This window comes from Pleurodeles waltl, chromosome 11 (genome assembly GCF_031143425.1).
Source record: "Pleurodeles waltl isolate 20211129_DDA chromosome 11, aPleWal1.hap1.20221129, whole genome shotgun sequence".
Lineage (NCBI taxonomy): Eukaryota > Metazoa > Chordata > Amphibia > Caudata > Salamandridae > Pleurodeles > Pleurodeles waltl.
This window is the reverse complement of record NC_090450.1, coordinates 820,788,927-820,816,779: the sequence shown is the minus strand read 5'-3', so window position 1 is coordinate 820,816,779 and position 27,853 is coordinate 820,788,927. Positions and strand designations below refer to the sequence as shown.

Genomic DNA, 27,853 nt, shown 5'->3' with positions numbered 1-27,853 from the left:
CTGACAAAGCCAACTGATCTGACATATTTTTATAAGTCTTTTAGTTTCATCAATGCATGTCTTGTTTTGACATGGCTTTTGTAACACTTTATTGTTGAGGGAGCTACCAGGCCCTCAACATTGTAACAAACACTGGCAAAAACTCCCCAAAACGTTTTTGAACTCTAAAAGCACACGTTGCCACAAGTGGCATAACAAAGGCCCCGCAGCTGCCCTCCAGGGGCCCCCTTCAGCACAGCACCTGCCCTGAGTGAGTCTGGATAGGGGGCTCCTCCATGTTCTTTGCAAAGGGGCACCCTCCAGTTTCGTTACGTCACTGATTGCCACTGTAGTTCCTGACACTGAACAAAACTACTCCTTGTGGAAGGGCAGAATGCAATCACTCACAGCAAAGCCAGCCGAAAGAGAGAGAAATAGAAGTTTAATAAAAACAAAATGTCTTTGTTAACACCAGACCTAATTAGGGGCCAAGACCCATATGTAGGCAGGTTTTTGCATGTCGCAAATGTCGACTTTCGCTGTGTGCGACGTGCAAAAAGCACATTGCGATGCACAAACACAGTTTTGCGATTCGGTAACCTGGTTACCGAATCGCAAAACGGGTTTGCGACTTGCAATTAGGAAGGGGTGTTCCCTTCCTAATTGTGACTCGCAGTGCAATGTAGGATTGTTCTGCGAACGCGGGCGCAAACCAATCGCAGTTTGCACCCATTTCAAATGGGTGCTAACACTTTCGCAAAAGGGAAGGGGTCCCCATGGGACCCCTTCCCCATTGTGAATGTCACTGTAAACATTTTTTCAGAGCAGGCAGTGGTCCTACGGACCACTGCCTGCTCTGAAAATCTTTTAAACGAAAACGTTTCATTTTTCGTTTTTGTAATGCATCTCGTTTTCCTTTAAGGAAAACCGGCTGCATTACCAAAAAAAAAAAAAAACTGCTTTATGGAAAAGCAGTCACAGACATGGTGGTCTGCTGTCTCCAGCAGGCCACCATCCCTGTGAGGGCCGCCATTCGCAAGAGGGTCGCAAATTGCGACCCACCTCATGATTATTCATGAGGTGGGAATTTGCGAAGCCCTTGCGAATCACAGATGGACATCCTACATTCGGATTTGCGACTCGCTCTGACTTGCAATTTGCGGGTCGCAAATCTGAACCTACCTACATGTGGCCCCAGATTCTTAAAGAAAGTCACAAAAGTGCGCCCATGGTATATGTCGTACCCCTATAAAATATTTGTGAACTGTATTTTAGCATGGGTAAATACACATGTGTAGATTACCTCATGTGAAAATCTATTGAGCATTTGCAAGTTCATTTTCCCTCTAGCCACTTTCTTCCCAAGCCTGGAAGAAGTTCTAATTCTGACATTGGCAAGAGTAAATGTCCAACCTTTCTTATTATGGGAAAATATTAGAGAGAAGCTGGTGAAAATCTTTAAAACGTGCAGGTTAGTAGGTTTGCAGACTCAGGCATTCCAGCCCTGGAACTATTGCTTACTGCTTCCTCCAGCCCCAGTATGCAGATCTGCAGAAAGGTGGCAAAATAAGGACATTGCTACAGTAGGGATTGAAACTTCAAGTATTCAAGCCCTACTATGGTAGTAGCCCTGGCATATCAGAGAGGTTATAATCAGAGCTCTTACATAATGAGATTGCTGGCATAATTTGGCGCCACACTACATGGCACCAAAGGGACAAGTAGATCATTTTATAGGACAAGTAGATTTGAGAAGCAACCTGTCCCCTGGACAAGTAGATATTTAAAAAAATTCCACACCCCTGGAACAGTGATGCAGGATGTTTCTTGATACCATTTGGTTGAACCTGGAAAAAATAATTTTGGGGTGGGCATGGGCATCTCAGCGCATTGTAGGCACAGCTAAGAGGCTCAGTTTCACACCATAGAAATGGCAGAAATGAAAAATATATTCTCTGCTTTTGACGATACAGATCCATGCCACTCACCTCTGAGAGCACCATGAAAACTTTGAGGCCCCAGCAGGTGGAGAGTAGAGGCATCACACCAATGTGAGACAGAATGCGGCTATCTTGGGAGCTCGTAAACATAAGGGTGCAGCCCACGGACCAGCGGCCTTACTTATGATGAAGTCTGGGATATGCTTCCAGAGACATTGGTCTCTCATGTTGTGAGCTCTCACCGGGAAAGATTCAGGATGGCCACACACAGTAAATGATGAATGAGGAGAAATGCTGGTGCGCTCCAGCAAATGGAACAAAGTGACCAATTGGCTGGAGGGAGGCCGTGAGAGGAATTTATAACTACGCCAGCTCGAGAAAGCAGTAACCTCACACCCGCAAATGGGGGTCTCTGAATTACTAACATGCAGTTATGCCAGTGCTGTAAAGTGGATTGGAATGCTTATGATATGCCTGCTGCCTACTCACCCCCCTTTTTAATAACTCCCACACCTGGAACCCTCCAGTCCCCATACACATCCATGACATTTGCCTTTTACATACAATCAGTGAATAAAAACACGTACTGTCATTATTTTGTGGGCGTAAAGGGCCACAGTTATTTATTTAAACCATGCAAGATTACAGTTTCAAACGCTAGGCATCATAAATCACAATCATAAATCACAGAGGCATCATCAAACTGTCACATCAACATAACACAGTTAATGAATTCATAATTATTGTCAAAAAGCCATAAATCACTTCTGGCTTGCTCCGCCTATCATCCATTAACGCTGTTGTTATATTCTTTCCAGTCCAGGCCTCTGTTTTTTCACTGGGCAATCCTATATGCCATTTTCAAAAGGGGGGTTCTCAAGCTACTGTAGGTTTACCATGTCTTTCTGAGGGTGGTAACCTCTTGTATTTGTTTTTGGCCCAACTCGCTACCATGTGTGTTCTTGTGCCCTGCCATCGGACCGGCAGGGTCTGGGCTGCGAGTGCCGTGTTCTGCTTACTCCCTCTGACGGCCCCTTTCACCCTGCCGTAAGGCATCCCCAGGTGAGTCGCCTTCCCTTAGCACACCACCTTAGTAGGTGTGTTTGCCTTAAATTGGTTGGAACCTCTTTTTTCTATCCGCCATGCTGCCTGTGAGGCTCACGTCTCCAGGCAGCTTCCCCACGTGCCGCTGCTTAGGTATCTCTCTATGCGCAGCCCGTTTGGACAATGGCTGCCCAAAGATTAACCCTGAAAATCGCCATCCCTTCCTTGGATAGGTGAACCCCGTCCGGGACATATAATTCTGGACACCTTGGGTTGATCAGCCTGTGGCGGATGCTCTCCAGCCCATTTGCCGTGCAGAATTTGTTGACTGCTATATTTAGTTTCCTTCTGGAGCTATCCACTGCACCATCTGACAAGGCCCCCCGCCATTTGCGCCTGGGGATAATTTCTGACCAAATGATGACGGTGCTTCCAAGCGCCCTTGACAATTGTTTAAGAACCAACCGGATATCATTCAGGAGATCTTTCCTTCCCATCTATGGCAGGTCATTGCCCCCCAGGTGTATAATTAAGATATCCGGTTGCATGTGGGCTGCCCCTTGCAGCCCATGGAGGATTTCCAGCAGCTGGCCCCATCTCATACCTGGATAGCCCTACCAAATAATGCAGGTAGCCCGCTGGCCTCCTCTCTGTTTGCTGCCGCCGTGTTTCCACCATGCTTGCATCCTATGAATGAATGACTGGTCGATCACCCAGACTGTTTTTGCTTGCACTTCTGTTAAACGTACCAGAAAAGACTTATGTCAGTTAGTAACGTATTTGGCTATGTCCCTTCATGCCAATTGTGGCCGTATGTAGCTTTTGTAGGCACGGCAGTGCCACCTGCCCACCGCCTTGATGGCCTTGTCTTGTAGCCCATGTTTTGCTGCTGTCGTGGCTGCCCCTATCCTAAATGAGTGTGAACTAAAAGCCACTGTTGCAAGACCTCCGTGACTCAGTGATTTGCGCATGACTGCTGAGAATTGGAATTTGCTCAGCAGCTCGCCATTCCTATGAATGAACAGAGAGCCTGGCCCGCTGGGGCGTATCATCATGAGGTCTCTTAAACAGCATACCGGACAGTACCCTGTGTCTTCAATGCAATTAAGCTGTACCCACATGCCCTTTCCTTGTTGATCTGTTTTTGATCTCCTGAGCAATATCCGCACCTCCATCCCACTTAGCTGGATGTCATTGACCTGTAGACAAGCTGCTCCTGCCTCCTTTCTTGCTGGTGCCACCAATTCGGTTATCCGAAAAGCCCCCAAAAATGCTGTAATGAAGGCTGTCTTAAAAAGTGAGTGCTTATAGGGGCTGTCCGCTACCACCCCTAGGGCATCTATCAGCATCACCAGCTTTTTGAAGTCTATGGGGCGCCTGTGGTCCTGCTTCTTTTCTTCAAGTGGCTTCCAGCACTTTGTGGCCGCTCTGATGTAGTGGGATGCTGTGGGATCCTTATTTGTCTGAATGTTTGAGAAATGTGCCACCGCTGCCAGATGTGCCTGAACACAGGACTTCCTTTTCCCCTGTTGGTAAGCCCATTTGATGAAGCGCTCCACTACCAGAGTTGTGGCCTCAGGCTCACTTCAAGATGTCAAACCACTCATCTGCATCTCTAACGTGATGTATTTGCTGTAACGCCTGTGTGTTCCAGGAGTTAATGCATTATCCACTAGAAATAACAGGCCCGCTCCCCCAGTTCCCAGAGCTATTCTGGAAAAGGTTTCATTGTCTCCTTGGCATCTGGGGCTAACCTCCTGAACTTGTTCATCTGGGAACGAGACAGCGCATCTGGCAGTGAATTCTCAAATCCCTGGACATGCCTTACCCTAACATCAAGGTTCCCTTCCAGTTGAAGGCTAACAAATCACCTCATGAGTCTTAGGCCCTCATTATAACCCTGGTGGTCGGTGTTAAAGCGGTGGTAATACCGCCAACAGGCCGGCGGTAAAAAAAAATGGGATTTGGACTATGACGGTGTCCGCCATCCAAAACTGCCACTTTAACACACCAACCGCCAGGGTGGTAACGGCCGCTGGGCTGGAGACTTCAGTCCCCAGCCCGGCGGCCGCCACAATCCAACCCTCTGGATTACGACCCGGCCTACCGCCATGGTTTTCGTGACAAACATACCGCCACGAAAACCATGGCGGTAGGAACTATCAGTGCCAGGGAATACCTTCCCTGGCACTGATAGGGGTCACCCCCGGCCACCTCCCCCTCCCGCTCCTGCCCCCGCACAGATACACACCCACCCACACGCGCACCCATATACACACATGCACACACGCATACCCACCACCACCCATGCATGCACAAATACATACCCACACACCGCAACACACACCAACATACCTTGTCACACATGCATTCACAACACACAACACTCACAATCATTCATTCACGCATGCATCCTACGCGACTTACCCCCGCATGCACGCTGTCAGCACCGCCGCCTTACCGCCATCCGCTGCCATGACCGTCGGCGGTGTTCCGCCAGCATTCTGGCGGAATACAATTGGCGGTCATGATACCTGTAGACGGCTGGTAGCCACGGCGGCGGTATGTTGGTGGCCGTCGCCGTGGCGGTAGGCAGTCGATACCGCCTATGTTGAAATGAGAGCCTTAATGTGTCCGGGCACGCTGCTGTCCCTGTGTTGATGGCCCACACTACCCCTTGATTGTCTGACCACAGTGTAATTTTCATGTTACGCAGCTTGCTACTCCAAACTGTCATTGCCACCACTATGGGGAACAGTTCTACAAATTGTGATCCCTAGTTGGCACCACCTAGCAGGCCATGTCCCTGCACACCACTCTTTGCCCAGCATTGCTCCAAACCCGTGGCCGCGAGCTACATCCGTAAACAGGGCTCATTCTTTGGACATCACCCATCCCGTTCTCCAGATAAGACGTCCATTGAAGTGTGCCAAAAAGGAATCCCACATGGCCAGGTCCCTTTTAACGCCGGCCCCTACTCTTACGTGATGATGCTTCTGGCGCACCCCCGCTGTTAGTCTGCTCCAATGTCTTGCGAACACCCTGCCCGCTGGTATCATTCTTGCAGCAAAATTCAGTTTCCCAATCATTCTCTGCAGCTCTCCGAGGGTTGCCTTTTCTCTGCTGCATAGGACCCTGATTTCCCTCAGCTCCAAGACCTTGCCCGTCAAGGGCTTGGATGTCCCTGCCACTGAGTCTAATTCGATGCTCAGAAACACTAGGGATGTTGCCGGCTCCACCGTCTTTTCTTCCTCCACTGGGACCCCTAGCTCTTTTGTCAGTTCTTGGAAAGCCCTTAGTGCGCCTGCACACTCCCCTGACCTTACTTTCCCCACAAACAAGAAATCATCTAGGTAGTACATTTTTCACCTCGTGGGTGCCGCTTGTATAAAGCCCACTCCAGAAACAAGCTGAAACATTCAAAATACGCGCAAGATATGGAACAGCCCTTTGGTATGGCTTTATCAAAGTATATTTCACCCTTGAGTTGAAAACCAAGTAAGTGGAAGCTACCAGGATGAACTGACATTAGGTGAAAAGCTGACTCAACGAATGTCTGCCTTTGCCATCAGTCCTCCCTTACCTGACGCTTTTACCATGTCAATAGCGTCCTCCACTGTTGCATAGCCAACTGAACACGCATCCAGGGGAATTCTGTTGTTAACTGACGTCCCTTCTGGGAATGATAGGTGGAGTATTAATCTGTACTTGCCTGCCTCCTTTTTGGGGACTACCTCCAAGGTGGAAATGATTAAATCTTTGGGTGGAGGGGGCAGAAAAGGGCCCTCAATGCGCCCCAGGCTTTTCTCTTTTTCTCTTTTTTGTTTCACCACCCCTGGGTGTTCTTCTGCGGATTTCAGGTTCCTGCCTCTACCCCCCACCACCTGGCCTGTACATGTTATACCAAAATCCTCCTCAAAACCAAACCTTTTACCAACAATTCTGCATCCTCTTATTGTAGTACCCATTAGCTAGCTTCCTGAGCAATTGCGTGTTGAAGAGGGATCTGGCCAGTTGAAAAGCCGCCCATGTCTTGGCCTCCCCCCCCCCCGGTGGCCCGTCCTTTCTAATGTTTCTTCTTTCTTTCTTCGGACTGGTGTTTTCTTCGCTTGCAACCTGACGCTGGGTGATCTGAGCAGATGTGCTTAAATTTGCAACTCGTTCCCCATGAGCATTAATCCGTGTCGTATTTCCAGCATATCGCTGGAGGTCCCCTATCCCCGGGACTTTTACCCCGAGTTCCCGATTTTAACCTATGCGCTGTTTTAAACTTCTCTGGTTTTCCTCTGTAATATGTGCTCCGAAAGGGGTGACCCCCCCTTTTCCCGCCCATGACCTGACCTCCTCGGCCACTAGCACCTTTTGTATGTAGCTGGACACGTCTTCCTCGTTCCACTCCATCTCAGGGTGTGCTTGCATTTTACTCCTGAAACTTTTGTCATATTCCAACCATGCATTACCTGGGAATTGGCGGTGTGCCTCATGAATCTTGGACTCATATAGCCAGAAGTCAGCCGTGCAGCGTGGAAATTTCTCTACTATAACGCATGCCATAATCTTAAATACGTCTAGCCAGTTATCAAAATTTCTTTCCTTCCTCACTCGCTTCCTTTTCGATCTATCCTCTTCCTGCTTATCGCAGGCCTTTAAATCTAAGTCTTCTTGCTGGATTTCCAGGAGCGTGAAAATGTCTATGAACTCTTTACTTTATATTCTCTCCTTCACTGTTAGTGGGATAACATTTGCCAAACCCGCTGCCCTTGTGGTCATTGCAGGGGGCCCCAATGAAAGCCTTGTGTACATCTCAGGTGCCTGCCCCTCATTATTTGCCCTGGTCGACTCTCTAACCCCTGGCACTTGACCCCATGCTGCTGAGGGTGTCCCTGCCTCGCACTGGTAGTGCCTGTCCTTTCGCCCCTCTGAACTAGCTCCTCTCTCTGGTCTCGCCACGTCTGACCTCGTGCCCACATTCACCTCACCTAGCGCTGTGCTGTTTGAACTAAATAGCAGTGGTACCAAAGACACAAGGTATTCTTTCACTATTGCGCTGAGATGGTTATCCTCTGATGGCTTCTCCATATTACTCCTTGCCCAACTTCCACCTCTTCAGCCACCTTTCGCCTTATTCATTCTTTCCCTTGTTTTGTTGCTTCCTGCCTCCTTTGTGCCAACAACTGTTCCACCTCGTCTTGCTGTTCCTCATGTCCCTGGCTTTCCATCCTGAACTCCTTCTTTTTTTGGGGGCTTCTTCACACAGTGACAAAACCGCGCGTCCGACTCCCTCACACAGCAAGTATCAGATTGATTATGGGCACGCACTTCTTTTTTGCTACCTTACCCACAGCATATGTACAGTCTCACAAGCAGCTTAGAGAACGTCTTGACACAGGAAATGTTGCATTTTAGCCACTTTTCTGCCTACGATCCATTGCACTCGAGGTCACCATTCCCTTTCTTATTTTACGCCCTTTTCATGTGGCTCCCCAGCAGCTTTTATTGAATGTATCTGTCCCTCCTCGGGTAGGAATGTGGGCTAACACTTGTCAGCAGCACTTCTGCCTCCAAGTTCAGATAGTACTGGGCATTCCTTCTAAGTCTCTCTCAGATGGCATAAACTTGAGGCTATCTATTTCAGGCTTGCATCCTCTTTTGCAGAGGCCGCCCTTATAGGGGTCATTGAGGGCCGGCACCATAACGGTGGGAATTTGTTCAGAAATGAGGTGGAAAAAAGAGAAGGCTTCCTAGAATTTTATCACACTCTCTGCTGCTGTCGGAAAACCACCCGTCAGACAGTTAATGACTTTTTGTCACTAATAAACTTGCCTTGTCTGCCTCGAGCCAATAGAGAGGAACTAGACAAAGAGAACTAGGGATGAGATGACTGCAGTTATGAAAAATTTGCCCTTATAAAAAGTACCAGGACCAGACGGGCTTACTGTTAACTTCTATAAGTGATTTGCCACCATCCTGATGACCTGACTAACAATGTGTTTAATTCCTTCAGGGATAGTGGCAGTGTGACTGACACTATGACCAAAGCTGATACAGTCCTAATACACAAGACGGGCAAACTGGAGCCCAATTTGCAGTGTATAGATCTATCTTGATGTTAAACTCTATATGAAATTTCTGGCAAACAGACTGAAGAATATATGCCATTTTTAAAATAAATTGGACCAGCCGGACCAGTACAACTTTATAAAAAAACGCTAAGCATTTGATAACATACATAGAACTTTACATTTAATTGAGAAGGTTAACAAACATTCCATTCCCATGACAATTGTGGCTATCGAAACCGAGAAGACATTTGACCACATTAAATGGTCCTTTCTCCAGCATATGCTGAACAAATTAGAAATTGGTCTATACATAAACTCTGTCCTTAGAGCCTCTGGTGCAGATAGACAGACAGACCCCAGTTGTGAGAGGTATGCTGTTTGGGGGTCAAGAACATAAAATTCTTCTCTTTGTAGATGACATCCGTCTCTTACTAATAGATGCAGTGGACTGTACGAGAGAGTAAGTGGCACTCCTGGAGCCACAGGAGAGTCTCATGATTCAAGGTTAATAGCTCAAAAACCGAGGTAATGGGCGTTAAATTTGGCAACTGGATAAAGCTGGGACTTGAGGCCATCAGGGTTCTAAATGCTGTTGTGAAACGCGGTCTATGGTAATTTGAAGTCCCTCCCTGATAGGTGGCCCTAGATGCAAAAATGGGAGACAGTATTAGCCACAGTATTAGGCACAGAGATATCTTGGAAGGAATGACAGACTATGGTGAGACATACCAAAGCTAGCAAGAAACATACAGGGTAGAGAGACATGCCTTAAAATAGTTTATAATTGGTACTTGACCACGCATAAATTGAAGCAGATATTCCCGGTCACCAAGGGACGATGTTGGAGGGGATGCAGGGAAGATGGCACGCTGCTTCATGTGTGGCGGGCTTTCCCAAACCATAAGATTTTTTGGAAGGAAATGTTGAGCCATATTAGGGGAGTGGTGTTTCTTTGGCTCATTCTATTCCCTCCCAGTACTGCTAGCCCAGAACTGACTTCATTGCAGAACCTCTTATTAGGCCCCAGCAATGTTTTAATTGATTCAGGAAAATGTTATTGCCTGTAATGTTTTTCTTCCATTCTGCATCTACTGGACTCAACCACTAAGGCACAGCCATTGATACTATTGAATAGTAGGCAGTAGTTTTGCAGCTGTTTGTCTTGAGGTAATAGACACATGCTCTGTGGGCGACACAGGGTTGTCGGGAACAAATGACGGTAGTTGGAAGCCTGTGTAAAACTGCATGAGCCAATGGCCTCAAACTTGTGGTTGTCTCTTTCTTTATCCAAAAATAGTCATTCACATCATTTGAAGACTTTAACATTACAGGAAGGCAAAGAAACAGTTGAACCTAAGAGAGAAACCTTAAGATACCTTGCCTCTGATACTTTCATATGTGCTCAGAGCACATTCTTTTTCTTGCCAGTCCATCAAACAATAGAACTTTGTTGGTGGTTGATCACAAGGCAGAGAGGACACCCTTGCATAGATACTAGTGAAATCCACAAATACATTTTGCCTGTTTTGTTTACCATTTGCATAATAGTGTCTTAATCATGCCAAATGTTGGTGATGTTCCATTAAAGGTAAATATGAGCCTGACAGAGGTATTCAGATTCAGATTCTGAAAACAATAGCTCCCTTATGGCGACATATATACTATAAAACACAAGCCCACTCATCAGCCACAGGAAAGCTAATACAAGCCCTTTAGTATTTTTTCAGCTTTAATCATACTAGATCTTATGTTCTTACGTACAGTCGCTAAGGCAGTATTCCTGCTTCCTGATGATTATCGGCTGCAGGCAGTGGTAGCCCAAAATGGCATTGAATTAGACAGAAGTCCTACATCTTTCGGTCCCATTCACAGTAATTTTCCCTTTTACTACAGACTCTTGCTCATCCTTTCTACCAGATTACTTGGTCCACTGTCCCCTCCCAGGTGTATGGATATTACGTTTATAGGGCTCATCATTGTTTTGCTAGGTCTCTGGGTTGTCATTCAGAAGTGATAGCGGCCCCTCCTCTGAGAACTGTTAGTCAGGGGGAGATGTTTATAAACCCAACCTCAAGTGGCAAAATCACAAACACTAAAATGGTGTTAATTAGCCTAATTCTGTTAGGTAAACAGAGAATTCTATCTATAGCTCAGTGTGGAGCAGCAGAAACCTAAGACCTAGAGACATGGGTAAGTAAACAAGAGCATGGAGGCCACCCAGGAGTGAGTGAGGGCCAACAAGTATACAGCCATCCATTTTATAAGCTAAGATGAGTGTATTCAGCAGTGGCGGCGAAAAGGCCCATTATCTTTTCAGCTCTGTTATATGAATAGAGAGGTCCACTCAGAAGAGATACTATCTCAACCCATTGTTGCGGGTGACCTTAAACAAGAAAGAGATTGTAGTTAGTGTTTCTTTAGAAGTGATGCATTTAGATTAGTGAACAAGTGGGTGAGGGGAGTCAGGAATCATGTATGGCAGTGGTTCCCAACCTGTGGTCCGGGGGTTTCGGAGTCTTTTTTTGCCAGGGACATTTAATCCAGGGGTACTATTAGATTCCATACTCCTAAATGTAGCTTCAGAATCACCATCACTCAGATTTAACAGAATCTTTGTATGCCCTAGAAAAGTGAGAAAGAATCAACTGATATACAGTTTGATTATAATAAACATAATTGATTGACTGATGATTACAGTCAATTAGCAATATCACTTTATGAGAATGAAAATATTAATTGAGCAAAAGGCAGAGGCTGACGTTTTTGCATTAAGCTGCTCCTGCTCCCCGACTATTGAAAAACATATTGTTCTGCCTCAGTCTTAAGCATGTTGGTGGCTGAAGTAAAAAATCTTGAAGCTTGTGAACAAATTGATAAGGAAATTGCTGCAAAATCTACCAGTGCAGAAGTTCAACCAGCTAAGTTCCCAACTAGTGCATGTTACTCCCCCCTTTAGTAATCATATGCACCATGTTGCATTAAATCATGTATCAGCTGAATTGCAGGATATTTCAGATATTAAGTCTCAGAATGACTCTGGTGAGATAATTATTGAAGATGCCAACTCTCTGACCCCTGAGAAAGACAACTTTGCTGTTGCTCTTGCAAAAGGCCAAAGAAACAAGTTGAGAAAATTAAATAACAAACAGAATAGGTTGGGCCAAGTATAGTAACTTAAGTCTAACTAGGAATATACTCATAGGTTGCTCCACACATGGCTAGAATTTGGCAGGGGACGAAGAAAATAGAATCGCTTTGTATGCTAATGACGTCCTCCTATTTTTGTCTAACCCTCACGAATCAAGACCACGCATATCCTGGCCCTCTACAGAGAAGTCAGGCCTATTGGTTGTTTGGACCAAATTGTTGCCGATTCAACTCAGAGGAGATGCAACTGTGACTAACTGGCAAACGCAAATCCCTATATGCAAACTTATTTTCTGCTATTTGGGCATCCAAATACCACTAGAACCTAATCTCACCTGGAACCATGATCTGTCCTCCCTTGTGGCTTGAATGCCGAGGTCTATCCTTCAAAGTCCATTAAAGTTAAAAATTCACTTGTGGAATGTTGATGGCTTAGACCGTATTGTTCAGGACACCGAGGTGTTAGATTTTTGGGAGGAATTGTATTTTATTTTCCTTCATGAAACCTGGTCTGAGGAACAATATCCGCTAACTGGTTTCATGGAGTGTTAGATAATGGCAAACAGAACAGCTAACCAAAGGGCGTGCAAGGGGTGGTTTAGCAATATCTGCATGTTTCAGTTTAGAAGCAGAAACATTAAGGACAAAGCTCAGATGCATTAAGTTTATTGAAAAAGTACTGGTCAGCAGGCAATTGCATCACTCCACTCTTGTTAAATGTCTGTGTTCATTCATTATGAAAAGGAAAAATAAATGGTCAGTTATAGCTATTTGAGGTTTAACTCATTAATATCTGATATTCTGCAAGCCCTGTGACTGGTTTGGAGATTTCAACTTGAATCTCGAGCATGATCCCCTTGCAGTTAATATGTTAGTTTAGGATGATCACTTTTGGCAAATCTCCTCCATAGATAACTTTTTACAGAGAAAAGATAGATTAAGGGAATTTCTTTTATCAGCCTGTAACACACTAAGAATAAGAGTGTTAAATGGCATTTTTTTGGACAACCTTTTGTCGAAATTAACATGCATCTCTTTTAGGAGTGGTGGTTATTAGATTACTCATTGGTAAACCTTCTGCTGTTCAAATTCAGAGGAATTGTTTCAAACCCAAAACGATACAATACTTTTCTTATCCGCCAAGTTTCTAGCTTTTAAAGCACTTTAGTCCATTGGAATTGAACAACTGCTCCCAGGGCTTGTTTGGGGTGGAAAAACTAACCAGAATCAAATGGGTGGACAATAGTCCTCAATCTGGAAAGACATTTCTGGAACAGCTGAATTCCAAGTAAAGCGGTATGAACAGTAATAGTATTTTAGCAGACTGGTGGGATGCAGCCAAATACATTATAGCTGCTAAAATAGATTTGGTGATCAGTGGTATTCCAACTTGCTTCAAAGAGAAAGGAAAATACTAAATAAAGAAATGAGGATCTTGAATAGAAAACTCTTCGCTACTGTTCAAGCCAAAAAGGTAAACCTATTAAAAAGAAAAAAAAGCCTACAATAGGGCCATCTGGTCAGCAAAAAGATATCATGAAGATGGAAAACTGTGTACAAAATCTGGGGGAATACAAATCTGCGAGAATTGTGGGCATTTGTAAAGAGGTTTGGTAAAGGGGATCTCTCTGAACGAGGTAATGTAGTATCTGTAGACTTCTGGTTTCACTTACACTTCTTCGAATGGACAGGTCAGCGGGTCAAAATAATTCTGACGTGTCCCATTTTTTCAGGCTTTCTAGGTCTTGGATCTCATTAAGGTTTGTATATCCGATGGAGCATATGGCCCCAGGTAACTTCCACAAGTCTGTTACAAACAGGAGATTGAATTCTGGGGTTAAATCCTCAGCCATAAATGCTATTACCAAGTTCAAGTTGTACTGGAGTCCTGGGAAGGTTTAGTTTTGCAACTGTTTTCAAGAAGGGTCTTGCTATAGATCCAGCATGTTACAGCCTCCTTGTTCTTCTGGATGTAGAGGCAAAATTCTTTGCTGAAGCCTTATTGAAAGGACTGCTTGAAAGACTGGGATAACCACTCCAGCTGGTGACTTTTAATCAGGCTGGTTATTAAAACACAGCGGGTACTCAACACCATTCTAAATTTATCATTAATTATTGAAAAAATAATTCTTACATGGACTCTTACATATGCCTGTTTCGTCAATTTTAAATCAGCCTTTAACAAGGTTTGCAGACACCATTTATGGTTCAAACTCAGTCAGTGGGCATTTGTCACCATCTTTTGAAGACAATACAGATGATGTATACCAATACATTGTTGAAAGTAAAAGTGGATTCATGTAACTTTGTTTCATAGAAGATATACACAAAGGGTGCCCGAAAGCAAGCATGTGTGTTCTCATCCTTTTTGCTTAGTTTACAAATTGAAGATCTGAACAACAGCTGTAACAGTTTGATATCCCATCCCCCAAGAATTGTCTGACAATTCTTCACTTCAGTTTCCTTGTGACATAGTGCTGCTAAGTAAAACTTAGATCAGCTTGCAGACTTATCTCCACCCTTGAGTTCTAATGTAGTAAAAGCTTGATGGACGTAAACCCTGAAAAAAACAAGGAGGTAATCGTTGGATGCAGAATAAAAAAGAAAATAAATCTGGTTTGCCACACCTAAACTGTGAAATTAGAATGTGTTCCTGTTTCTAAGTACCTCTGGATCCTTTTTGGTCAGCAAGGGAGCCTCTCCCGCTATACCTCAATATTAAAATCAAAGCCCTGATCACTTGGATTTGCGTTTCACACCCTGGCAAGAAAGCGCAATGGCCCTTCATTATAACCTTTATTGCGGGGAGTTAAGGCATTTTTGCTATCATTAACTTATAGAGCCAAAGCCCTTTGGCAATTTGTTAAGGTCCTAGACATTGTCCAACATAATATATATATATATATATATATATATATATATATATATATATATAGATCAGGCTGGAATTCAATCAGAGCAAGCAGGCTTTGGCATGGCAAGCAACCTTCATTCAAATGTGGAATAAGGTTAAAAGCTCCTCATCTACATAAGGCCCTAGAGATCTTAAGCATTAAGGAGCACTGGAAAAAGCCAATAAGTTCTGATTGATTTAAGACTATAGTAAATAAATAAAATGTATGTTAATCTCGTTACTAGAGCATAAAATCAACTTCAGCAACCATACTGGGATGTGATAAATGTTTGTCGCACTAGACAACCACACATAGGTGCACATTTTCGAACACAGCGTAAATGAAATAAAATATCAATTCCGGTTGCTCTCTGTAACCTATTGTATACCGTCCTGGCTTTATAAGAATCGAGTAAAAAGTTGCAGATTGTGCAACTGCAAGATCGAGTCAGTTTTGCACATATTATGTGACTTCCACTCGCTTTCAAAAAAGTGCAAGAGATGCCTTCAGAATCCTTAGAACCAATGAGGTCTTCGCACTTGTGTTGTCAGACTCTGATCTTTTGTCTCACAGATGATGACCTGCAGTTAACAGTTAGATTTATTAAATTCATAAGCTCGTAAGAAATTCTTGTTGTCTGTTAAAAAAACAAATGTGATAATTTAAGAATTAAATGCTTTAAATGATATGATCCAGTTCAGTTGATGCTATAGATCTTTGTATTCTATTTATTACACTTGCTTTACTGTTCCCTCTGTTTCCATCTCTTCTTTTCCTTGTCCATCTGCCTTCCTCCTTACCCTTCACTTCCTAAGTTTTTCACCACGTATCCTCCCTTCCTGTGATTCTCTAGCCCCTCCTTGGTGATTTCCATCCCCTCTCCTCCCCCCTTTATCCCTTGTCCGACCTGCTCCATGCCCTCCACCACCCTCTCAAACTTGCTCCTGATATGTCCCTTCTCCATCCTTTCCTCGAGCCCCCCCCCCCCCCCGTCATTTCTACCCTTCTTCGCCTCCTCCTGTACACCCTTCTCAGCCCTGCCCCCCCCCCACCCCCACCCCATCTTTTTCCAGCCCTCGCAGGGTCTTTTCTACCTCTCCCCTTACGTCTTTCTCTTCCCCCTGTATTGGGCTTATATGATCCTGCGCCTAACCACTTTACGTACCCCTTACCCCTCCTCATACTCTTTCAGACTGTCACTAGATTTTCTCTTCCGCATTGTTGATATCCGTTTACTGTTTTTACACGTGTATTACTTTGCTGTTCTGTGTATGCTAGGTTTCCCGTGTAAAGCGCGCCAATACCGTACGGTGGAGTGGTGCTGCATACAAATTCTACATAAATGATTGAGGGCTGTAATGAACTTGTCACCCACAATGTATTGTTGCAGATTTTAATGTATCATGTATTGTGTGCGATTAATGAGGTTTTTACTATAGAATCGGGCTCGCAATCTGTGTTTTAAATATCTTTTTGGGTAAATTACTGTTGGGCTGTATTTTTTAGACTGACACAATATCGTTAGTGCAATATGTTACATTTTTTATTCTGGTTGTTTTAAAGTTTAGTTCTGTTTCAATGAAATATTCAGATAAAATCATACATTCGTTATATTTAGGGTTCAGTTTGGACATGACTAGCCGTGCAAGCAGTTTGAAAGCTTACTCAACAATGAGAATGCATTTTGAAATAACAATCCAATTTACAGCTCCTCTCTAACTTTTCAGAGAAGAATCGATTGGATACCACCTCAATAAACATGTTTGTGTTTCTGCTGTAAAATGAACACGAATGAAACATTACCGTGGAGTAATATAGAGGGAAATCTACATTTTAGCAGCATACTTCAAGAATGATTCTCAGAGTTTTTGCTTTTTCTTCAAGATTGAAACTTTCATGTGCAGCCACTATGGCGATCTTGTTATGCCACAAGCTCACAATTATAATAGGATATATTTTTAGCCAGTCGAATGAACAGCTTTATAGACCACTCACTTCACCTTTAACATAGGTCTCAATCCAATGGTAAACAGTGTAATGTCCTGGGGCCTGTGGTATATGCTCCTATTGAACACCTACACTTGGGCATGCTGCTACTAGAAGCACATTAAAAGCAACCAGGCAACAGGGGCAAACAGCTTTTTTTGGTATATATGCCGTCATTTTCCTTTATCTTAGTCTTATGCTTAAGACGCTGTCCATTCATGAATCATAACATACTATATATTCACAATTCTTCTAAAATTGTAGCGGGGATCACACATTCATTTTGCGGAGATTACACATTCATTTTGCGGGGATCACACATTAATTTAGTTTTTTTTCAGTAATGGGTTTCGGTGATCACCAGGCGTCACCAGGCTCAAGCTTGTCAGTATTTTGAATGATAAGACTGCATCAAAAATACGATGGATGTGGACATGTGATGGATGTATCTGGTTGCAGTAGGTGGCCATGTAATGGTTGAAGTATTGATAATTGCTAGTGCTTGATGAGGACCAGGCCAAGAAACCTGCTTCTGACATCCACTCCTGAGCTCAAAGTCACAGTGAGCTTACCTGTGCTCTTTTCAGTAACAAATATATACCTTGGTAAATTGTATTTACAAACCTGCAGACAAGTGCAAAGCGTCAGTAAACTAGAATATACTGTGTTGGAGAGGCCTAATTGTCATTACCCGTAGTTCAAGCAGAAAAATACATGCTGGGCGCAGGCCAGGGTAGTTTACAGGAGATACTGGCAGGCTCCACCTATAGAAGAAGTAAAAGGCTGGGTTGAGTTGATGGTAAGGTAACAAGGTACAGAACGAGAACAGTCAGTGAAAGCCTAACAAGAATTAAACAGTCTGCAGTAGAAGGTGAAGAAATAAGATATAGTCTATGGTTGTTGGCGTGGTACTGGAGCAAGTTAGGTACCAAGAGAGTGACTGGAGATACATAGTGGTGAGCAGTTAAGCTGCAGATTATATATTACGTTGAAAGAGGAATACAAAATATGTATATCAGTGGTCATGGCAGCCATAGGTTAGGCCAGCTTCTACACTGTAGTCTCACTTCGGTGAGGGCAGGGTAACAAAGTGCAGTAGTGTTATCAGCGGGTGTGTCAAGGTCTGCTAAGGTTCCTGGGGAGGGAAACAGACTTTCACAGTCCTGCATTTACCACTGAATGCCTTTACCATGCAGGTAAGATTATAAGCATTTACCACATATTGATAAGTATTGTTAGGGTAAGTGTGTAAGCATGTGTGTGCGTGTGTATATAATATTCACTTAAAAAACAAAGGTTACAGGTATGTTATAGTTAGGTTCTGAATTTACTCACAAAACCATAGAAATTCAGCAGTTATAGAGTTATTTCACGTAACTATAACTCACGGCCTTAGGTAAGTTTAACTTCCGCCCCTCCATGCACAGTTTTTACTTCAGTAATTTGACTTCTAATGTTTCATTGATATTTTTTCTGACATTATAAAAGTTGACATGAGTGCTGTTATATTTGGGGAATTAGCAGTGCATGGCGAGGGCGTGAGCTATAGTTACCTTAGGCTGCAAGTCCCCTTTCTCCCAGGGCCCAGCCATCTCTCCTGGGCTCCCTCCAAAGCACCCAGTGTGCAATGTGACCGCGGGGGCCTCAAAGCTCTTGCGGTCCCAGCTGAAATCCCGCTTCCTGCAGGACCCAGCATTGCTGTCATAGAAAGAGAGGTGCAAAAGATACAGCCCCCTCTCTGTGAGATCAGTTTTTTCCTCTGTTTCCCTGCCTCCGTGGCTGCAGGCAGGGAAACAGAGAAACGTTTACTCGCAGCAAGTGAGAGCTGTTTGGCAGTGTTGGCAGCCAATCAGATTGTCGAAGTGTTGGCAGCCAAACGGAAATCAACACTGGGACAGGTGGATCAACAGAGGATCCATTTCCATAGATATCTATATTTTAAAACTCTAATATCTCCAGAACAACTGAAGGGATTTACACCAAATTACAAAAAGCGTGCTTTCTGGACCAAGCGCTAGCTTTCTTCCAAATTTGGTGTATTTCCGTTCAGTGGTTTGGGCTCTAATCGTGTTCATAAATTTGGAGGGAAAAAAAACATAGACGTAGAATTGGGAAAAAATGTTTTGGTCCCCCACCTCACCCCCCTCCACCAACCCCACGTTTTCTCTCCCCCCCTCTTGACGGATCATCCTGAAACTTTCAAGACAGCAGATGAACTGACAAAAGTATAAGTTTTGAACATTTTATGATGATTTGTCGGATTGTGCCAAAGTTATTGGCAAAAAAAACTCTCTCTCTATGGAAAAACTGGTCTAACTATAACTACCTACTGTGAACCACCAGTAGATAAAATAAATATATATACACACACACAGCTTCAAGAGTAGAGGTGGAGTCAGCAGTATTTGAAAAAGGCAACAATGTTAGGTAAACTTATGTTTTTTTATTTATTTAGTTGGTAGTTTTCTATAGGTCCAATGTGGACTTGCAGATACATCAAAGTGCTTTGCTTTTTTCACCAGATACTGTTGCACAGTCCATGCTTCTTTGTTCAATACAGATAACTCATCACTGCCATTTAAGAACGCCATATATTTTTTAGGGTTTGTACTTCCCAATTTAGAATAATGTTTAATATAAATCAAGAAATGTACATGACCTATAGTTCACCCCTTCTTTTTTCCAATTGTAGTGGTATCCTCTCTGCTCTTGGAAATCTTCTGTCTCAGGTTATTCAACAAAGACGAAAACATTCCTTCTCTTCCCAGAGCCTTGAGTTGAGTGGACCTCTCCGATTTGCTGCGTACGGGTGAGTGGTCCCTGTGTCATCACTTTCATGAATGTTCCCCTCCACATCAGTATACTGATTCACTCGGAGCTTTCAATGGCTTTTGATTAAAAAGTCATCATCAATTGTATGCACTCATAACTCAGTATCTTTTGTTTCGATTTCTGGAGTCTGACTTTAACTGATTTTTTCATGTATCTTCCTGAGCGACATATAGTTAGGTGGCACTGAGATCTGACTGAGATTGCATAATTGTGAACTTGCATTGGTGTCCAAGCTTGAGCCTTGTTTCAGACACTCCACAATATGACACCTGAACTCTAGTATATGTTTTACTACTCAATGAAGTGACCAAAATAGGCTGAAATTAAACTGGAGGAAACCAGAAGTGGTAGTTTTTAACAAACATGCTGATCAGTTGGGGTAATAGGTCAGTGGTGCGCCAGTTACTCAAAGTAATGGTTTCTGATTTTCAACCATCTTTCCCTCAAGCATGTGTAATTAGGAGAACATGGCCCTTTGAGCATTTCTAAAATAGTCTTAATTGTTTTCGCTCTCCTCTCAGCCAGCTAAACAGTGGAAAAAGCAAGACCCTCTTTATGAATGGTCGTGGATATTTCCCCATCCTTGGCATTACTAATTACTCATTTTGACCGTCTTTCAGCTTGAGTACCTCGGGATGAAAGTAAACTTCGGATAATTCCAATTGGGCTGTAACCTTTGTTAACAACCTCATTGGAATTAAGCAGCTGCTCATAATACAGGGCTTAGGTATATTAGATAGTAGTAATAGCTAATATGGGGGCCGAGTTGCAAAAGCTGAGGTGAAGGAACCCCATTTCCCTTGCTGTGATCTAACTCAGTTCTAGCACTGTCAATGTATGGAGTCCAAACATCTTGATGTTGTATGTAACGCATAATACAGGTTGGGTCCTACATCTTGTACACAAATCTATGCACTCTCAACCTTTGAAGAACTTGCATTCTTAAAGTGAAACAGCCTCAGGTAATTGATAAAGCCAGGTCGTTTCAAATGAATGGAAGGGCATTTTGCAATAGAACTCTGTTTTCTGTTCATAGAAATGATAGTAAACTACCAAAGTCCTATAAAGGTGCCAAGGCTAGGCCCTTTCCTCATTGAGAACTCTGTCAACAGTCAGACATCTTTGACTCTTCAAGTGAATCAGTAGTCAGAAATCCCTGCTGTCTTTTGTCAGACAGCTCTCCCAACTGTTCGTCACTTCTCAAAGCTCTCACCACATCCTGACAATCAGTTGTCATAGGCTACTGTTAGACAAAAATGACATTCAAAAAGTGACATTTTTCAATCACTCAGTCCCTCTGTCCGTCATGTGCTGAAGAGCTTTTCGGTCATCACCTCTCAGCCTTCCACACCCATCGCTTTTTGGAGACCCATCTATCACTAGTCACAGTCTCTTCTGCATATGGCTTGCCAATCCACATGTCCTTCCCCTTCAGAGCCTTCTGCCCATGACTCTCCAGAGAGTCTTCTGACCATCACTCGTCAGAGATACCGTTTTTGCCCGGATTACTGTGGGTGCTAACTCGGGATCACCGTAATGCCGAGTTTATGGCCTGTGAACCCAAGAAGTATTCAGTACGAAATCTATTTAGCATCTAAAAGTGTACTAGACAGGACTCAGGTAGAATCAGAAAGGAAAGTTAGGCAGCAGAGAGCCAGCAGAAACTTTTTTGAACAGAAAGGGAGAGAACTGGAAACAAAAAAATAAAAGTGTAATGACTGGAGACTTACATAAAAGTGCTTTTATGATAAGAGGCAGTGGAACATGTTAAGGTGCTGATGGGGGAGCATCACACTGGGCCAGGGAATACCTATCTAAGGGGCTGCAATGCAGATTTGCAAAACTAAATAAGAGACAGGGAAGGGTAAACGGTGAGAAGGAAGACAAGCCAGTGAAGTAAAGGTAATTCAATGAAGTGCAGGAAAAAGCTGAAATAAACTGGCCATCTTGGAAAAGAGTGAATTTTCCTAGGATTTTGCTGGAAACCTAGAACAGTCAAAGAAATAAATGGACAATCCTGATTTGAAACTGCCATTACATGTGTGCAGTGGCATTTTATTCATGGGAAAAATCCCTGTTGGTAAGCCCCTACCTTGACATCCCTTCCAGTCTTTTGGAGTGTTTAATCCCTCCCCCTCCCCTTCCCTCCATGGAAGGGGTTTTACGCCTGTCACAACTACATTTCTGATATTTTCCAAAGTCGAAGGCTATGGAGAAGAGTTTGTGTATACTAAGTGCCCTGCAAGGCACACCAAAGGAGTCAAGTGAAAATCTTTGTGTCAAAATCCTTTTACAAATGTAAGCAAGTGTTTGACAGTTCAAGAACTGGTTCAAGAATAGTAAAAAAAAAAAGGCTTTTGTGCTTTTAAGCCAAACTTACACAAGCATACTGTATAGCTTTGGGAGTGAACCCCTCTAGGGTTCCCAGTATCGGTGTACACAGGGCCAAACAGACCTGTTGAACCAAGAAAGCTCAATATCTGTTTGCCGGGTATCCAAGTAGGCAGGGCCGGCTTTTGGGCGTGCGAGCGGTGCTGTGTTCAGAAATATCTTCGGAAATTGCCCTTTAAAAGCACCTGCTGAAAAGTTCCTTGTGCGTTTAGCCTTCAAGAAACAATTAAAATGTAAAGATACCTCTAGTGATTAATGTTCCTGCTAGAGAGAGAGAGATGGGAGTTTTGCCTAGTGGCAGCTTTGACTCAACATAAAGTAGCACAGAGGGTTAATATGCCTGCTGTAAAAAAACAGAACTATGGGGCATATTTAGGAAAATTGGCGCTGCACACAGCGCAGCACCACTTTTCTTGCACCCCTAACGCCACCATGTGTGCATCATATTTAAAATGCGGTGCACCATGGCGGTAGTTAGGGGACTAGCGTCAGAATTTTTTACGCTAGTCTGGCACTTTGCAGGATTAGCGTAAAAAATGTGGACGCTAATCTTACAAAGCACCCAGAGGCCCATTGTAACCAATGTAAGCCTCCTTTTAATGCCTGCTCTGAGCAGGTGTTAAAAGCGGCAGAAAAAAATTAAACAAAGAAATTTGACTGATTTCTTTGCGTCATTTTTTTGGCCTCCCTAACAGGGGGATGCCTCCTTTGCATACATTATGCTTGGTGCAGGCATAATGTAGCGCAAAGGGTTAAAAAGTGGGGCAATACAAGCATTGTGCCTCTTTGTAAATAGGGCACAGCGTTTTTTGCCTTCTAATGCCAAATTAGTGTATTAGAATTGTGTATATAGAATAGTGTAGTACAATTAGAATGGCACTAGGGGCATGTTTGAAAAAAGTGGTGCTGCTCACACACCACTTTTCTTGTACCCCTTAGCGCTTCCCTAACGCCACCATGTGTGCGCTGTATTTAAAATACAGCACAACATGGAGGTAGTTAGGGGACTAGTGTCAGAATTTTTTACACTAGTCCAGCACTTTGCAGGATTAGCGTAAAAAATGTTGATGCTAATCCTGCAAAGCTCCCAGAGGCCCATTGTAACCAACAGAAGTCTCCTTTTAACGCCTGCTCTGGCGTTAAAAGTGCTGGAAGAAAATTACGCAAAGAAACCTGTCCGATTTATTTGCGCAATTTTTTTGCCCTCCCCCAACGGGGGAATGCTACCTTTGCATACATTATGCCTGGCGCAGGCATAATGTAGCGCAAAGGGATACAAAGTGGCGCAATGCAAGCATTGCTCCACTTTGTAAATATGGCACGACGTTTATGGCCTTCTAACACCACATTAGCATAAGAAAAATGACGCTAATGTGGTGTTAGAATGGCGCTAGGGGCTCTTAACTATGCCCCTTATTTTAAGTGCCTAGCTGAGTGGATTAGTAAAGCCAGTCTTTACAAGTGCTCTAAAACACATGAATGTATGTGAAAGGGGAGCGAAGGAGAGATGAGGGGCACATTTGCCCGGTGGTAGTGAGTGAAACCGAGGAGGAGGTCATGGGGTGGGGGGGGCGCCACAATAAACTGTTGCACAGGGCGCCACCAGTCCTAAAGCCGGCCCTGCCAGTAGATACTCATTCTGAAAGTCCTGGGCAGGTGCATATGTATGATGCTTTGGACACAGGAATATAGGACTATATCTATGAGACCAACCTATTGGGTTTCAGCAGGAAGTAAACTGTGGTTACTTTTTGTTAAGCAGCAGTGAAAAGACTGTTTCACACGGTAAACGACATGTATGACAGAGCAGCGAAAGAGGCATAGATTGTCTATTAATCTAGGCGTCAATGTCTTGAAAAATAAATACAAACCTATGTGAGTCAACCATACAACACTTACCAATACAAGAGCCCAAGAGGCATACAAAGACTGGAAGAAAAACTAAAGGACAAAGTAAACAAGCATACAGAGCAGAGGACATGTGGGCTGGAACATCGATAGTAAGGTGCTGGAGACACGCCAGGCTGTTACATGGGACAAGCCACGTGGCAACATGGCAGATACATAAATAACCTGCAACACCACTAGGAACAAGCTTCTACAGAGGACAGAAGGAAACACGGGTCCGATAGAAAAAGGAGCCAAAGGCTAGAGCCTCGGAGGCAATGCTAAAGTAAAGAGTTAAAGCAAAGTAAACGACTGCAGAGAGCAAACAATCTGTCTGAACAAACTACTGCAAAGTATAAAAGTAAACAGGACAGAATGAGCAGGAAGGGAAAAAACGAACCAAATGCCAGGGTCTCTCAATAAAGGTGAAGGCTGCAGAGGCCTAAGAAAAGAGGAAAGTAACAAAAGCACAGGGGTGTAAACTCCAACGAGAAAGAGAGATGTATAGAGTGAGCTCGCAAGGAGCAGACACTGAGGCACTTGCTGGAAACAGTGAGGAAAGAAGCAGGTGGAAACTGCAAATGGCAAGGCTAGAAGAGACTGCGCAAAACTACAACAAGCATTGGCAAAGCCAATAGTTCTCACTAATGGGGCTGCTGTTCAGCATGGCTGGAAGTTAGTGGCATTGAAGATAGTGGTGTGAAGGAGTGGCATAGAGAAGAGTGGAGTAGAGTGACTTTGTTTGGCGTAGAGTGGCACTGACTGGGGTGGAGTAGAGTGGCATATAGTGGAGTGGGGTGGAATGGAGTAGCGTTGAGTAAAGTTTGGCATAGTAGCATTGTATGAAGTGGAGAGGAGTGGTGTAGAGTAGATTGTTGTGGCGTAGAGTAGAATGGCATAGAGTGGAGTGGAGTTGAATGGCAAACAGTGGAGAAAGTAGAGTAAAGTCGTGTAGAGTGGCATTGTGTGGCATATAGTGGAGTGGTGTAGAGTGGCATTGTGTAGCGTGGAATATAGTGGAGTGGTGTAGAGTGGCATTATGTGGAGTGGCGTGGAGTGGCATAGAGTAGAGTTCCATTGTGTGGAATTGAGTGGAATGGAGGAGAATGGCATAGAGTGGGGTGGCATAGAGTAGAGTGGAGTGGTTTAGAGGGGCCTGGAGTGGCATAGAGCAGTAGAGTTGTGGGTGTAAATAACTAAAGCATCCGTGGAGACAGTAGATAGGGTGAAAGCAACAGAAATAAGTTGTATGCCTTTGTTAAAAGCTAGAAAGCCCATTGCACATCCAGGAATAATACAGAAAGGAAAGTGTGGTGCAAAAGGACAAGAAATAACAATGACGCGGAAGAACACATGTATCTGGTCCATGCTCCAAAGAGGAGCTAACACCAGAAAAGAAGGGAAGCCTGTGGGCCGAGAGTGGAGTGGTGTAGAGTGGCATTGTGTAAAGTGGCGTGGAGTAGCGTGCAATGGTGTGGCATAGAGTAGTGTATAGCAGAGTAGAGTGGTGTAGAGTGTAGTGGCATAGAGTGGAGTAATGTGGCGTACAGTAGTTAGTTGTGGGTATAAGTAACTAAAGCGTTGCTAGATAAGGCAGATAGGGTGAAAGCAACATAAATAAGAAGCAGTATGCATGTTTTAAAAGCAGTCAAGCACATTGCACATCCAGGAATAATACCAAAACTCTTATAAAGTAAAAAAAGAAAGGTGTTGCAAAAGGGCGAGGAAGAACACATGTTCTTGGTCCGTGCTCTAGGGAGGAGCTAACACAAGAAAGAAAGGGGAGCCTTTGGGAGCTGATCAATCGAAAGATAACAAATGAGTGACAACAAAATCAACTAATAGTATGTTGTGGGCGGGTTTTAAGTACATTGAATTGTAAACAATATGTCTCACATAAATGTAAATTAGCACTTGTATAGCGCACTACTCACCCGTTAGGGTCTCAAGGCACTGTACTCATACCGCTATGGAACCCCTCCTGGCTTTTCCCTGTGAGGCGCCCATTCCTGAGCACCCCCAGGGTGAAGCCAGGCATCCAAGCGCTGTTGGGGCCGTTGTGGAGATTAAGCAAGCTATTGCCCAGAGTTGCAGAGTGGGACCCATGAATTAGATTAGGCACCGAGGCAAGAATTATCTGGTCAAGGGGAATTGAGCCCAAGACCTGCCGAAGCGGGACTTGAACCCTGGTCTTGAGCCAGATCTCTGCTTCAGGGTCTGCCGCTCTAACCATTGAGCCACACTTCTCCACAACGCTGTGTAGCAAGACCTACCAAAGCATTTTACTGCAACAGCTGAAGCTAGAAAGCATTGCAGGAGAGCACTGGAAAATGTAGCAATATTTCAGGGGATAAACAGTGTGTTTTCACTACTTACTGAAGTGTGAACAAATAACTTTTGCTACGTGTGGCTCACCAGCATGTGGAAACAGACCTATGTCTACAGCAGGATCCAGGGATGGCTGCATCTCTAAGAGCCTGTAACAAGAATGGGCAGTGTTTTACAATGGAACACAGTGCTTAGTGGTTGCTAGGATTCAGGATTCCTTGCCCCTGCTTTTTGGGAACTGTAGACCCCGGAAAGAAGCTGGCAGTCTTCCGCTTTTCAAGTGTAAATATAGGCAAGCACTTGCCAGGAAGGAGTTCTGAGTAATTTCTAGTGATGATTTGCTGTGCCGAGTTCCACACGCAACGCAACTGATATTAATATGCTATAGAGGGACGAATGGGATCGGGGAGAGCAAGATCAAAGAAAGAGCTAGACAAACACAACCGAATTTTTACAAATACTAGACTTTGGAGCAGAAGCACTAGGCTCGGGGTCAGCAGAACATGCAGTGACTGATGGGGCAGAGAGCAGAGTGAGTGAATGAACAACCGCGCTGGATTACAGTATAACTGGTAGCAGCACATTTTTGTACGAAAAATCGATCTGGACTTCCCGGTGGAGAAACTAAAGCTCAAAAACATTTTGCATTTGATTTGCTGTTGCAGATAAGTCACAGCACATGCACAAAATGGATTCTTTACGTAACCTATATGATCAGACATTTAAAAGCACAGCACAGAAAATATCAACACGAGATACATTGATATGCTTATCACTAGGGTTGAGCCAGGGTGAACAGTGATCACTTACTGGCATCTAGTAACATCATCATTTTCACAGTGGAAAGCCAGTCACTGCGGACATAGACTGCTGCAGAAGAGAAAGGGGTCTTCCACTGCATAGGCTGGTACCAGGATTTCCCCAGTCAGGAACTGAAACACATACATAGCTGGGGTTAATGCAGCAATCAACAGAATAGACTTAAGTCTGGAAACAACTTTGATGTAGCAATAGCACACCACTAAAATCTTAGTGCCGGTGGTGCAATAACTGAGAATGGAAGTAGCAAGGAAATGTGCAACACCATAAATGGAGGCAACAACAATTGATGGCATATTCTATGGAAAGCTCAACACTGAATGAGCAAGAGGAAGGTCTTGAGCGCCGTGAAACTGAAAAAGAGCTGCAAGGTCTAAATGAAAACTGACAAGCAAAAGAGTGGTGTTATACAGAAGATATTCTGTTTGCACATCAAAGATAGGGTGACCAGATTTTGTGGAGCAAAAACCGGGACAGGCCAGACATAAAAGATGGACTAAAGACTTTACTCTCACTTTTATATCTGGCCTGTCCCGTTTTTTGC

The 27,853-nt window shown here is 43.9% G+C and overlaps 1 protein-coding gene across 2 annotated transcripts in view; it reads left to right on the top strand.

Annotated features, from left to right (window-relative positions):
* The window catches only part of PXMP2 (peroxisomal membrane protein 2), a 109,084-nt gene that overhangs the window by 9,639 nt on the left and 71,592 nt on the right, over window positions 1–27,853 (top strand). For both annotated transcript variants that reach the window (XM_069214644.1, XM_069214645.1), the window contains exon 3: window positions 19,745–19,861. In XM_069214644.1, coding sequence (XP_069070745.1) covers window positions 19,745–19,861 — 117 coding nt within the window. The remainder of the gene's footprint in view (window positions 1–19,744; window positions 19,862–27,853) is intronic.